At 45.3% G+C, this 13907-nt stretch overlaps 1 protein-coding gene and 1 pseudogene across 4 annotated transcripts in view; both read right to left on the reverse strand.

The window, feature by feature from the left end:
* LOC139364375 (10 kDa heat shock protein, mitochondrial pseudogene) lies at positions 1–6820 on the reverse strand (annotated as a pseudogene).
* Positions 1–13907, reverse strand: part of LOC105488298 (CREB regulated transcription coactivator 3) — a 118242-nt gene that overhangs the window by 6532 nt on the left and 97803 nt on the right. For all 4 annotated transcript variants that reach the window (XM_011752210.2, XM_011752209.2, XM_011752208.2 and 1 more), the window contains exons 10-11: positions 11341–11558; positions 6827–7125 (exon numbers count right to left, since the gene is read on the reverse strand). In XM_011752210.2, coding sequence (XP_011750512.2) covers positions 6827–7125; positions 11341–11558 — 517 coding nt within the window. The remainder of the gene's footprint in view (positions 1–6826; positions 7126–11340; positions 11559–13907) is intronic.

Raw genomic sequence — 13907 nt, forward strand, 5'->3', positions numbered from 1 at the left:
AACAAACACACAAAGCCACTAACAAGCTTCTGCGTTTCTAGTGTTAAGTCCTTTAGGATTAGGAAATGTCAGAGTGAGAGGAAGCCTGAGATTTTCCTCACCGCGGTGTCCTGTGCAATGCTCTTCCTTTAAAGTATATCTCAAATTTTACTTCCCTACAAAGCATGTTCCATTCAATGACAAGTTCTATTGTCTTAAAAGAACTAAACAAGAAAACAGTCAATTTAACCAATTTCCTTTCAGTTTTCTCTGTGAAAATCATGTTTTGTTTTGTTTTTTTATAGCCATGTCTTCTGGTTAAAAGTGGAAGATTGAAAAAGGCCCTTAGCTCTGCCATCTCCCCAAACCCTGTTAAGACACTACAACAACATTAACCAGCAATAAGCATTAATAAATAACACTAAACAATAACACAGAACACTAAATGATAACAAACAACATGAGGACAAAGATAACGGGAGAGAAGAAAATGGCAACAAAAGCTAGCAAATGAGAAGCAGATGGCCAAATGGTAACTGGCTTAGCAGAACTGAGAAAACCCAATGCTAAGCTGGCAGTGAGGAAAAACCAGGAGGCAATCTCATTTACAGCACTAAATCCCCACAGGGCTCTGGGATTGGGGACAGCAGGGAGCAGGGGCTGAAGTTAAAACCAGGAGGTTCTGGTCAAAGTTTGTGTAAGGGGCAGTCGGACCTGCAGAGCCCTTGCCTTGAGTGTGCTTCTGCACACTGGCCCCCACCACCCTGCCGCCTGCCACGAGACTGGAAGGCTCCACTCCTGAGAGAATAAAACTAAGGGACTCTGGATATTAGAAGGTGAGGCACTTTACTGAAAACACAGGGTTTAGAAGCAATTTCATGATCAAATCTTAAGATCTCCACCTTTCTTTCCCAACCTGGCTCTCAGGATGCTGGAATCCAGATATGCCGAGGTGGGACGTTGGAAGAGTGTCCTTTAGGGAACCTGACAAGGACTGAGAGAGAAAATCTCTCTTTTTTTTTTTTTTTTTTTTTGGAGACAGAGTCTTGCTCGGTCACCCAAGCTGGAGTGCAGTGGCACGATCTTGGCTCACTGCAACCTCCACCTCCTGGGTTCAAGCAATTCTCCTGCCTCAGTCTCCCGAGTAGCTGAAATTACAGGAGCATGCTAACACGCCCGGCTAATTGTTGTATTTTTAGTAGAGACGGGGTTTCACCATGTTGGCCAGGCTGGTCTAGAACTCCTAACCTCAGGTGATCCTCCCGTCTTGGCCTCCCAAAGTGCTGAGATTACAGGTGTGAACCACCGCGCCTGGCCAGAGATCATAAAACTTATGACACCAGAAATTTCTCAAGGAAATGACCGAGCTAGACCATTCTACAATGAAGACCACACCAGCAGGGCTGCCACACACACAGAGCTGCCAGCCAGCTTCTCAGTGTCCTGTTTGCTTTCTTTTTTTTCTCATTTACATATTTTTATTTGGAAATGTTTATATTAGTACAAGGAAACAATTTTGGAGATACTGGATGTCATTAGTTATCACTAGTTTATTATAAAAGAGAAATATGGAAATTATTTACATGATGAAAGATTTCAGAACTTCAGTGGAATGGGCAGCTTCACATTGATGCCATTTCAATAGTGACTTATTTCAGTCTATGTACTTTCCAAGAATGTCACCGTCTCTGAATAGGAAATAATCCTTGTCATCTAGAACTATTTTGGTGCCTCCATATTCTAGGAGAAGAACTTTATCTCCAACTTTCATGCTAACTGGCTGAATCTCTCCACCCTTTCCTTTAGATAACCCGATCCAACAGCGACAATTGTTGCTTGCAATACTTTTCCTTGCGATTTTTCTGGAAGCATAATGCCTCCTTTGGTTACAGTTTCAGCAGCACTCCTTCCAACCAATACTTGGTCAAAGAGTGGAAGAAACTTTCTAAACGCTTGTCCCACCATGACTCCCTTCGCCTCAGACTCGTACTCTGCTCTAGCGTAGTGCTGCAAGGAGAGAGCCCCTCAGTGTCCTGTTCTTAAACGTGAGCAGAGCACCAAAGATCACCAGGCCCCGAGGAAACTATCTGCCATGAAAGTCAGAAGCCAAAGCAGACACACACAATCTTGGAAAGATGTGTGCAGGAAGAAGTAGTTGTGAAAAAACAAAATCAGCATGACAATATTTAGGCTACTAAGAAAATCCTTATCTATTAGAGATACATATTGAAATATTTGCAATTTTTAAAAGCAGGGTATGGGTGAAACAAGATAACAAAGCTGGCATGGTGGCTCACGCCTGTAATCTCAGACTTTGGGAGGCTGAGGCGAGTGGATAACCTGAGGTCAGGAGTTCGAGACCAGCCTGGCCAACGTGGTGAAACCCCGTCTCTACAAAAATTAGCCAGGTATGGTGGCGTGGACCTGTAGTCCCAGTTATTTGGGAGGCTGAGGCCAGGAGAATGGTTTGAACCTGGATGGTGGAGGTTACAGTGAGCCAAGATCACACCACTATACTCTAGCCTGGGCAACAGAGCAAGACTCCATCTCAAAAAAAAAAAAAAAAGTTAATTGTTGAGGCTAGATGATGGGTATAGGAGGATTTATTGTATTATGTTCTCTACTTTTCATGCAATTAAAAAATTTTATTATAAAAATAAAGATAAATTAGAAAAAAATGACCACTAAAAACCTTAGAGAGAAAAATATGATATTGCATCTGTGGAATATGTATGATGCTGTTAAAAAGGAACACTGAGAGAACAAAAAAGAACTCATAGCAATTTAAAAATTGAGAGCAGAAATGAAAAACTCAACAGAAGGGTTGGAAGATAAAGCTGAGATACTCTTTCAGAAAGCAAAGCAAAACAAACAAGGAAGCAACTACAGAGAAGGAAAAGAGGAGAGAGAGAAAATAAGGATATTAGAGGAAAAGTCCAGGATAGTCAACATTCATAGAGTTCCAGAGAGAGAACAGAGAAAACTGAAGGGAAGAAATCATTGAAGAAACTTTATTTCAATGTTCTTTAACATTTCCCAGAAATGAAGGCTGTGAGTTTCCAGATTGAAGGAACCTACCAAATATGCAGACTCACGCCAAGCCACGTTTTCTTGAAGTTTCAGAACATTGGGGACAAAAAGATCTTACGAGCCTGGGGCGGAGCGGGGGATTCCATGCAAAGTGTTAAGAGTCAGAATGGCACTGGATTTCTCAATAGCAACTTAGAAATGAAAAGGCAATCGATTCCAAGGGAAAATTATTTCAAATTTAGAATTCTATATTCAGTCAAATAATAATTAAATGATAGATCAAATAAAGACATAATAAAGTCATACAAAGTCACAGGCACTCTTTCCTATAGAGCTACTAGAGAATTTATTTTTGAATGTACTGAGATCTGCCCAACTCCAAGAGTTGGGGACTGAATTAGTAATACACAGAAATACATGCAGATAACCAGGCTCACAAAAAAGTCAGACATTTATTAACTCCCAGGAGGAAAAAATTCTCATTTTCTTATTTCATGGTATACTATATGTCAACTCTAACTACACTGTAACTATAACAACACTAAATATTGAGTATTGCTCTAACCAAAATTATAATAAATGAGGAGGGTGGGTAGGAAATTGTGTGTGTGTGTGCGCTCATGTGTGCACATATGTGTGTGGTGGGGTTTGTGGGAGAGTGGAAAGAGAACTAAATTCTAACCTTCATTGGTAGGATGTCATTAGATAATTCCTAACACCAAAAATGTAGAACAAAAAATGCATAAAACAACATGGTCAGGCCGGGTAAGGTGGCTCATGCCTGTAATCTCAGCATTTTGGGAGGCCGAGGCGGGTAGACTGCCTGAGGTCAGGAGTTCGAAACCAGTCTGGCTAACATGGTGAAAAATACATCTCTACTAAAAATACAAAAATTAGCCAGGCGTGGTGGCACACACCTGTAGTCCCAGCTACTTGGGAAGCTGAGGCAGGAGAATCGCTTGAACCTGGGAGGTGGAGGTTTCAGTGAGCTGAGATCGCACCACTGCACCCCAGTCTGGGTGACAGAGCAAGACTCTGTCTCAAAAATAATAATAATAATAATAATAATAATAACAACATGGTTATACCAAAGAGATTAACTAACATGGTTGACGGTAGCCATCTCTAGACAGTGAGAAATATGCCTAACGACGGGGAAAGACCACTGTTTTTCTGTAACAAGTCCTTTAGAACTATTTGACGTTTTAAACTACATGCATGAGTAACATTCACTTTTCAAAATTTCCTTTTTTTAAGAGATAGGGTGTCACTATGTTGCCAAGGCTGGTCTTGAACTCTGGGCCTCAAGCAATTCTCCAGTCTCTGCCTCCTGAGTAGCTGGGATTACAGTCAGAACCACTGTGTCCAGCAACATTCATTAAAAAAAAAAAATCTAAATATTAAACAAATTAAAAACACATCTGAAAGGGGACACTCTGGCCAGTCCCCTTAAAACGTAGCTAAAAAGCAAGAATGCTTTTAGATCTTATAAAAGAATCTTGCAAAATAAAATTAAAGGCAATTCAATAACATAAGAACCATGAAAACAATAATTATGGACTAGCCTGGGCAATATGGTGAAACTCCATCTCTACAAAAAAAAAAAAAATACAAAAATTAGTTGGGTGTGATGGTGTACACCTGTAGTCCTAGGTACCTGGGAGGTTAAGGTGGGAGGATCACCTGAGCTCAGGGAGTTCAAGGCTACAGTGAGCTGTGATCGTGCCACTGCACTCGAGCCTGGCTGAGAGTGAAACGCTGTCTCTAAAAAAAATAAAAATAAAAATTATGGCAGGGCACAGTGGCTCATGCCTGACACAAGGCACACTGGCTAATTCCAGCTCTTTGGGAGGCTGAGGTGGGAGGATCACTTGAGCCCAGGAGTTTAAGACCAGCCTGGAAAACATAGGGAGACTCTGTTTCTTTCTTTTCTAATTTTAACTGAGACAGAGTAACTCTGTCACCCAGGCTGGAGTGCAGTGGTGCAATCCTGGCTCACTGCAAACTTCCGTCTCCAGGGTGCAAGCAATTCTCATGTCTCAGCATCCCGAGTAGGTGGGATTACAGGCGTGAGCCACCATGCCCGGTAATTTTTGTATTTTTAGTAGAGATGGGGTTTCGTCATGTTGACCAGGCTGGTCTCAAACTCCTGCCCTCAAGTGATCTGCCTGCCTTGGACTCCCACAGTGCTAGGATTACAGGTGTGAGGCACACACCCAGCCCAGGGAGACCCTGTTTCTACAAAAAAATTTTTTTAATTAGCTGGGTGTGGTGACATGGGCCTGTAGTCACAGTTACTTGAAGAATCCCAGCTGAGGCAGGAGGATCGCTTGGGCCCAGGAATTCAAGGCTGCAGGGAGCCATGATCGTGCAACTGTGCTCCAGCTTGGGTGACACAGTGAAACTTAAAAACAAAAATTATGAAATGTCCTTTCACCCTTGCCCAAAAGAGATTACTCATACAATCAAGATGCCACAGCTAGTAATTGGTAAAAAGTGACTAATAACAAGATCCTCTAACTCTCTGTTGTGTTCTGTCAACTCTTCCTTCTAAATCATTATTAATTTATGGCGAGGAATGATGCTGTAACAGATAGAGGATATGACCAAAGGTTAAAAATACATTCCTCGATGATTACGGTAAGGAGAACCACCTCCGAGTGTAGAATTTATAGGACATTTCAACCCCTGTGTTTCTATAATGGGCTTTTCTTTTCTTTTCTTTTCTTTTGAGACAGGGTCTCACTCTGTTGCCAGGCTACAGTGCAGTGAGGCTATCTTGGCTCAATGCAGCCTCGACCTCCTGGGCTCAAAGCGATCCTCCCACCTCCACTCTGGAGTAGCTGGGACTACAGGCGCGTGCCACCTCACCCAGCTAATTTTTCCATTTTTTTGTATGGGTGTGTGACTTTTAAATGTGCCTCTTTCTCAACAGACTTCTTTTCGTCCTTATAAGAGATATAATCCTCAATATACTTAGTATTTAATGAACAGTAAAAGTATTGTTTCTCAAATCTGTAGACAATTAGGGAGGAGGTCTAATTCGCTATCAAAGCTTCAGGAAGGTATTAAATGTTTTCTTTGGCTTTCCCCTATGGCTTAATGTACTTACAGAGTCAATGACTGATTTTTCCATGCCAACTTTGAAATCCTAACCTGGTTTCCCTTAGTTACCTTAGATTTATCTGGATGGCATTCTCTTTATCCTACTGTTCCTCTCAACCACAAGTTTGTGAGTTAGTGACTGTAGATTGGTCAACATTTGCTTAAAGAGTAATGAACACAGCAAATCTGCTATTATTCTAATAGAAAATCATTAATTAGGCTGGGTGCCATGGCTCATGTCTGTAATCCCAGCAGTCTGGGAGGCCACGCTGGGAGGACGGCTTGAGCCTAGGCATTTGAGACCAGCTTGGGCAACATATCCAGATCTTGTCTCTACAAAAAAAAATCAAAAAATTAGTCAGGTATGGTGATGCACGCCTGTGGTCCCAGCTACTCTGAAGACTAAGGTGAGAAGATCGCTTGAGCCCGGGAGGTGAGGCTGCAGTGAGCCGTGATTGTGCCACTGCACTCCAGCGTGGGCAACAGAGACCCTTTCTCAAAAAAAGAAAAGAAAATCATGAATTCATTCTGCATTATTGACACTTCTGCTCTGCTCTGATTTCACATATAAGAGTGAACAGATTGCACTTGAGGCCTCGTGGGTACTTGCTGTAATAATGGGTGTAACCCAAAATAGTAAAGAGGAGGAATGCACTTCCTATATCTTGCAGTCTGTTTCACTGTAGTGGTTGGTCTGTCTGTGTGTGTTTACCTGGGAGGTAGGATAGGGGGCCAGTGGGCTGGTTGAAGACAGCTGTCTGCTGAAACCTTGATGTGCTTCGGGGCCAGGAGAAAGCGTGAGAGGACTGACGGGAGGCTGCCGACGCCGAGATGGGCCACTCAGGTTTGTGGTGGAAAGAGATGGGTTGCTAAGGGAAAATAGACGGAGTGAAGGGTGAAGAGCAGATGCATTGGGAACAGATGTCTGCGGGTGGTTATTTAGGGAAGAGGAAAGCACAGTCTTATTGAGCGTGGCTTGGATGGAGGGGTTACTCCGAGAACTCTGGAGACCTGGAAGACAACAAATTCACAAGTTACTTATAATTTCAGACCAAATCTTTTGTTTTCCAAAAATGAAAGAAAACTGTCTACTGTCACATGTGACAATGATTCTGTAGGTAAAGGAGCTCCTGGACAGCTCTCCTACAGGGACAGCATCCGATGCACCAATGGCAAGGAAAAGATGCCCCTGCACTAACAGAGACGGGGCCACCAAGATGAGAACAGTGTTTTCCCATGAAGGGGGAGATCGTCTCAACAACTCCTAGGTGCACAAAACTAGGTAAACCGGTGGGTAGCAGAGGCAAATGTTCCAGGTGCTTGGCCCAGACCCAGGGAAAGGACCCTAGGTCTGTACAACAAACTCTGTTTAGAGCCCCTGAAGGTCTCTGTCCCAAGCACACTGCCTGCATCCCCTGCTACCTTTGGAGAGCATCCTTTCACGGCGAGTCCTGGTCCTTGAGGAGCTGTCTCGGTGGTCTTTAAGTATCCTCAGCACACTAGGGAGTCATAGGAGGGGACACTTCCCTGTATCTCCCACCCCAGGGTCCCTCTTTGATTTTCTGTTTGCCAGGAAATTGTTCATCACAGTCTATTCCAACTCAAAAAGGAAGTTTTTGCTGATGCTTTATTTGGGGGACGGGGTGAATTTTATCATGAGTAAGGAAGTTTGGGAGAGAGATTTTTGCAGCGTAGGCTGCTAGGGCACGAGCTCTGTGAAGCTGGGGATCCTGTCCTATGCCCTGTTGGTTCCTCAGCACCTGGCACAGGGCCTGGCGTGGAGCAGCTTTGCTCAGTGAATCAGTTATTCAGCTGCTGCTGCTTTGTGTATCTCAACTGGCAATACCTATGTTTTAACCTTCAGCCCATCTTGTACCAGCAGTTGGGGTGAGCAGAACTATGTGTTGTTTTGTGTTGACAAAAAATTTAAGTGTTTGATGAGTTATGGAAAGGAAGAAATGACAAAAATCCAGCATTTTGAGCTGGCAAAATTATTATTATCATTATTATAATTATTGTTATTATTTTTTGAGACGGAGTCTCGCTCTGTCTCCCAGGCTGGAGTGCAGTGGCGTGATCTTGGCTCACTGCAAGCTCTGTCTCCCGGGTTCACGCCATTCTCCTGCCCCAGCCTCCCGAGTAGCTGGGACTACAGGTGCCCGCCACCACGCCTGGCTAATTTTTTTGTATCTTTTAGTAGAGACGGGGTTTCACCGTGTTGGCCAGGATGGTCTCGATCTCCTGACCTCGTGATCCGCCCGTCTCGGCCTCCCAAAATGGTGGGATTACAGGCTAGGCCCGGCTAGGCCGGGCGCAGTGGCTCACACCTGTAATCCCAGCATTTTGGGAGGCCGAGGCGGGTGGATCACGAGGTCAGGAGATCGAGACCATCCTGGCTAACACGGTGAAACCCCGGCTCTACTAAAAATACAAAAAATTAACCGGGCGTGGCTGCATGCGCCTGTAGACCCAGCTACTAGGGAGGCTGAGGCAGGAGAATCACTTGAATCTGGGAGGCGGAGGTTGCAGTGAGCCAAGATCACGCCACTGCACTGTAGCCTGGGAGACAGGGCAAGACCCCATTTCAAAAAAAAAAAAAATTATCGTATTTTTAGAATTCATGTAGATGACTTCACTTGCTATATTTTTAAAGGTAGGAACATATCTATGACAAAGCGCTATATAAATCCACCACTCATCAGTCCACAAAGAGGTCAGTGGTCCAGCTGGCTCAGATAATAATTAGAGCTACAGCTGTGAACTTAGCTTTTAAAAATTCATTCAGAAAGAAAGCTCAAGCATCTCTTAAACATCTTTGAAATCTGTGTGTACCAAGCATTCTAAGGAGTTCACAGAAAATACAGAAACTGTCATGCCTGTAATCCCAGCACTTTGGGAGGCCGAGGCGGGCGGATCACGAGGTCAGGAGATCGAGACCATCCTGGCTAACACAGTGAAACCCCGTCTCTACTAAAAAAAAATACAAAAAAAATTAGCCAGGCGTGGTGGCAGGCACCTGTAGTCCCAGCTACTGGGGAGGCTGAGGCAGGAGAATGGCGTGAACCCAGGACGCGGAGCTTGCCATGTGCCGAGATCGCACCACTGCACTCCAGCCTGGGTGACAGAGCAAGACTCCATCTCAAAAAGAAAAAATAATAATAATTAAAAAATACAGAAACCTGACATTGGTTCTGACATGTTCTGGAAATAATGCTTTTTTGAGAAGACAACCAGTGACTAAACATAAGATCTTCAGCTAAAAGCAAAGTGTCAAAGGCTGCATTAGAAAACGCCAGCTTCCCTGAGGCCCAGCGGAGCTATGTGCTGATGCTGCTTCACTTCTGGGACCCCAGATATCTTCCTACATCGAGGATTCACCCAGAACATGAATTGCCCACACTCTGAATCTGGGCATAAAGGTTTTTGAGAGTTTCTCCTATGAAGCAAATGTGTAAATATCAAAACCAAGACTCAGTCGATGAAAAACTTGCTACTATTAAGGATACTAAAATGACCCAAAAAAGCCAAAAACCAAAAATAAAGGTGTTCTCTGAAATCAATTCTTCAAACCTAAGATTGTGTTGCACCATGGCAGCATCACTGCAATCATTAGAGAAACTTCCAGGTGACCCACCTGAAGGGGACCACTCTCATTTGGGTGGTGAATTCTGATTTGCATGGATGAATCTCAGAGTGAAGGGCAGCAAACACTCCTTTCACCTGGAGACCATCACTGAGCATCCCTTCCAAACGAAATGCTCCACAACACAATTCTGGGTAGGAGTGTTACGGCCAGGGGCTGCACTGCACCACTGGGAGTAAGAGGATTATCACCTGCCCTAGAAATTGACAAGAGTATGTTGGTGGTGGCTCACGCCTGTAGGCCAAGGCAGGTGGATCACTTGAGGTCAGGAGTTCGAGACCCCATCTCTACTAAAAATACAAAAAATTAACTGGGCATGGCGGCATGCGCCTGTAGTCCCAGCTACTAGGGAGGCTGAGGCAGGAGAATTGCTTGAATCTGGGAGGCGGAGGTTACAGTGAGCCAAGATCATGCCACTGCACTCTAGCCTGGGAGACAGAGCGAGACTACGTCTCAAAAAAAAAAAAAAAAAAATCGTATTTTTAGAATTCATGTAGATGACTTCACTTGCTATATTTTTAAAGGTAGGAACATATCTATGATAAAGCACTACATAAATCTACCACTCACCAGTCCACAAAGAGGTCAGTGGTCCAGCTGGCTCAGATAATAATTAGAGCTACAGCTGTGAACTTAGCTTTTACAAATTCATGCAGAAAGAAAGCTCAAGCATCTCTTAAACATCTTTGAAATCTGTGTGTACCAAGCATTTTAAGGAGTTCACAGAAAACACAGAAACTGTCATGCCTGTAATCCCAGCACTTTGGGAGGCCGAGGCGGGTGGAGGTGAGCCTGGTCAACATGGTGAAACCCTGTCTCTACTAACAATACAAAAACAATTAGCTGGGCATCGTGGCACATGCCTGTAATCCCAGCTACTCTGGAGGCTGAGGCAGGAGAATTGCTTGAACCTGGGAAGCGGAGGTTGCAGCGAGCTGAGATCGTGTCATTGCACTCTAGCCTGGGTGACAGAGTGAGACCCAGGCTTCAAACAAATGTAGTCATAATTTCAATATGGACAAGCAAACCCATAGAGTAACACCCAAGTCTCATTCTGGGTAGTATCTTTATATAGCTAATGCTGCATCTTTAACTGGAACTGTGAGTGATTTCCACTTAATACACAGATATTAAGTAGAAATATTTTCATCATATCCGCTGTAAATTTTCTAAAATGCAAAATATTGCCTTTAGAAATCTAATGGAAAATGGGAGGAATCCAGAGAGATGGCCTCTAAATTATCAACTGTCATATGTTGATGAGAGCCACTAACACTGTTCAGCCAACACAGAGTGGATGCTTATTTCTTGGCTCCCATGTCTTATTCCCCAAGTCCCTGGATAGAGGAGCCAGTGAGGATGATAGGGAACGAGGTTCAGCAGAGCTGCCTCAAACTCACGAACCCAGGAGAAACAGAAACGTCCAAGAAAAATGTCCGCAGGGTCAGGAGATACAACAAGGTACATTATCGTCTCTAACTGAGATGCAGTCATTCTCATTCAGTGATTCACTGAACATGCCACATGGGTGGGGACCACCTATGATGAAGCCACCAGGTCACTGCTAAGCAGGAGATACTCACCAGAGGAGCTTCTTATACCCAGGTGGGTCACAGCAGCTGGGATGTTGTTCACACTATTCCCCACACTCATACTCCCGAAGAGGTGGTCGGTGGTGTTCAGGGAGGCTGGCAGGGGCGTGGAGTAGTGGAGGTTGGTTAGATCTGGCAATGACCCTCCAGTATTCAGGGTCCCCAAAAAGGGTGAAAGGCCTAGGTTTTGACCATTATGTGGAAAAGCACTGGAAAAAGAAAGATTAAGAATGACTTTCTACAATGTATTTGGCTGTTGGGAAACCAAACACGGCCAAAACCTTTTCCTTGTCAAATAAGAGCATCGGCTACGAAAGACGGAGGTCCTGGTGTGGCTTCTCGCATTCTGAGAACACGGGTGCTCAGCTTAACCTCTCCGAAACACACTTCCTCACCGACTACCAGTGCCCACATTACAGGAATACTAGATTAGGGTCTAGAATAGTCAAGACCAGATTAGATTATGATGCAGAAGTATTCTGAAAATTATAAACCACTCTACAAAATGTGAGGCACTGCTCTCTTTATGTAGTTCTTTTTGCTAGATTTCTAAGTTATCTTTGCTACCAGAAAAAGTATCTCTGAGTAACTAGCTACCTTCCAATATACCTTCCAAGATATATTTTTTAAATTACAGTCTTCATAAACTATAAAGTGACAAAGAGATGTTGCCACTCATTCATCACAATCTGTGGGCTGGGCACTGTGTGCCAGGCAGCGGGCCGCGTGCTGGTGGCACCATGATGAACAAGCAGGCGAGTATGTCCGGGGTCAGGCCTGCTCCTGAAATGTACAGGCCTGGAGCAAGAGTATAAAAGGAGGCCTGCATACCATGTGTTTCGATTTTTAAAACTTATAAATCAAATGAACAAACCCTTACATGAACTTTGTTCTGTGTCTATCCTGACAAATTATACCTCATAATAGCCTGCAAGGCCAGATTTACATGTAGAAATCTCAGACTTCTTGGAGTTCTGTGCCAGAATGCACAGGGAGAGGCAGCCTGGCCCTCAGTCCACGCCCCCTTCTCTTCCCCCAGTCCTGTTCCGCACTGCAGTGCAGGCACATGGCTATCCCAGCCTATGCGGCCAAGCTCTGTCCACACCTCGCTGACTTTCTAGCCACCCCCTAGGCCTAGCGGGTGTACAATGGTGGTATGTTCCCTTTGGGAATGAAGCGCTCTCAAGTGCGGGGCCCAGGGAGGGGCCTGCTAGCCAGGTCTGAAAGGACTTTGTTCTTGCAATTCACAGATGGGCAGGAGAGACAGCCTGGGAAAGCAAGTAACTGCAACGTGGCAGGAATCGCGCTGTGCTGGGTTTGAGAAGAGATGCGTGTAACCAGTGGGTACAAGTGGCACCGGGAGCACAAAAGCAGGAGTTGTCCATGTCAGGATGGGCTGTAGAGGGGACGGGTTTGCCATGGCCCTGACACAGTGTGTGCATGGAACTGCGAGTAGCTGGGCATGGCCAGGTGTCAAGTGTCAGGGCAGAGTGTGGGGAGGGAGGGCAGCAGATGGGGAGGGAGAGGCAGGAGGGAGAAGATGTGCTGTTCTCAGGAGTCTGGATCAGGGACTGTGGAAAGAGAGAGGCCAGGGTAAGTTGGAGAATGGCATTTCAGAAATGTCACTGTGGTTCCAGTGTGGAGGATGGCCTCAGGGAGCAGAAAGAAAGGCAGGGAGAACCAATTAGAAGGACCACCTGCAGTGGTCCAGGGGTGACCTAGGAAAAGAGCAGTGAGGGTGAAGCGGAGGAGAATGCGGGAGAAGGTGCCACCAGCCAGGAGCAGAGGGAAATTATGAATCCCACTGAGGACACTTCATTCCCTCCTGCACGCATCAGCAGAGCACCTCCCAGGGGCCAGTCACTGGCATCTGGGCTTCAAGAGACTGAGCCATAAGGAACATAACTGGCAACATAATACAATTCAGTAGTGCAGTGATAGCGCCTGGAGGGAGGCCATATGGAGGGAAGCCCAGCCGACCTGAGGAGGCTTCCTTGGAGGACATCTGAGCTGAGTTTAAAGGCTAAAGAATTCAGGTGATCTAGTCAGGAAAAAGATTTCAGGCAAGTTCACAGCATGGGCAAAAGCAGGGAGGTGTGAGACCACACGGTGTGCCCTCAGAGCTGTGAGGATTCAGACCACAGGAGGGTTGAGTTTAGGAGGGCTGGTTAGTGGTGGAGATGGAACTGGAAAAGCAGGCAGAGAGCACCCGAGGCTGGGATTGATGAGAGGATGACATGATGCCAGTGGAAGGCTGGAAGCGGGGTGGGCAGTGTCGGGGAGAGAGGTATCAGCTTTTCTTAGGACAGCATAGCTAACAGACTTGGGGAAGGGGTCCTGAGGTGCAAGGAGCAGACCTGGAGGTGGACAGGCACACTGTGACACTGCTGAACGGTCCAGCAGGAGGCCATGAGCACAGGGACAGAGAGGCAGGTGGACTCTACAGGGAAGTAGAACTCAAGAACAACTCTGGGGCCTTTGGCCTGGGGACTGGTGGAGCCCCCCCACTGAGACAGGGGACACTGAAGATGTGAGCAGATTGGGAATGAGGGCAGGGG

The sequence above is a fragment of the Macaca nemestrina genome, chromosome 7, assembly GCF_043159975.1.
Source record: "Macaca nemestrina isolate mMacNem1 chromosome 7, mMacNem.hap1, whole genome shotgun sequence".
In the NCBI taxonomy this organism is placed as follows: Eukaryota; Metazoa; Chordata; class Mammalia; order Primates; family Cercopithecidae; genus Macaca; species Macaca nemestrina.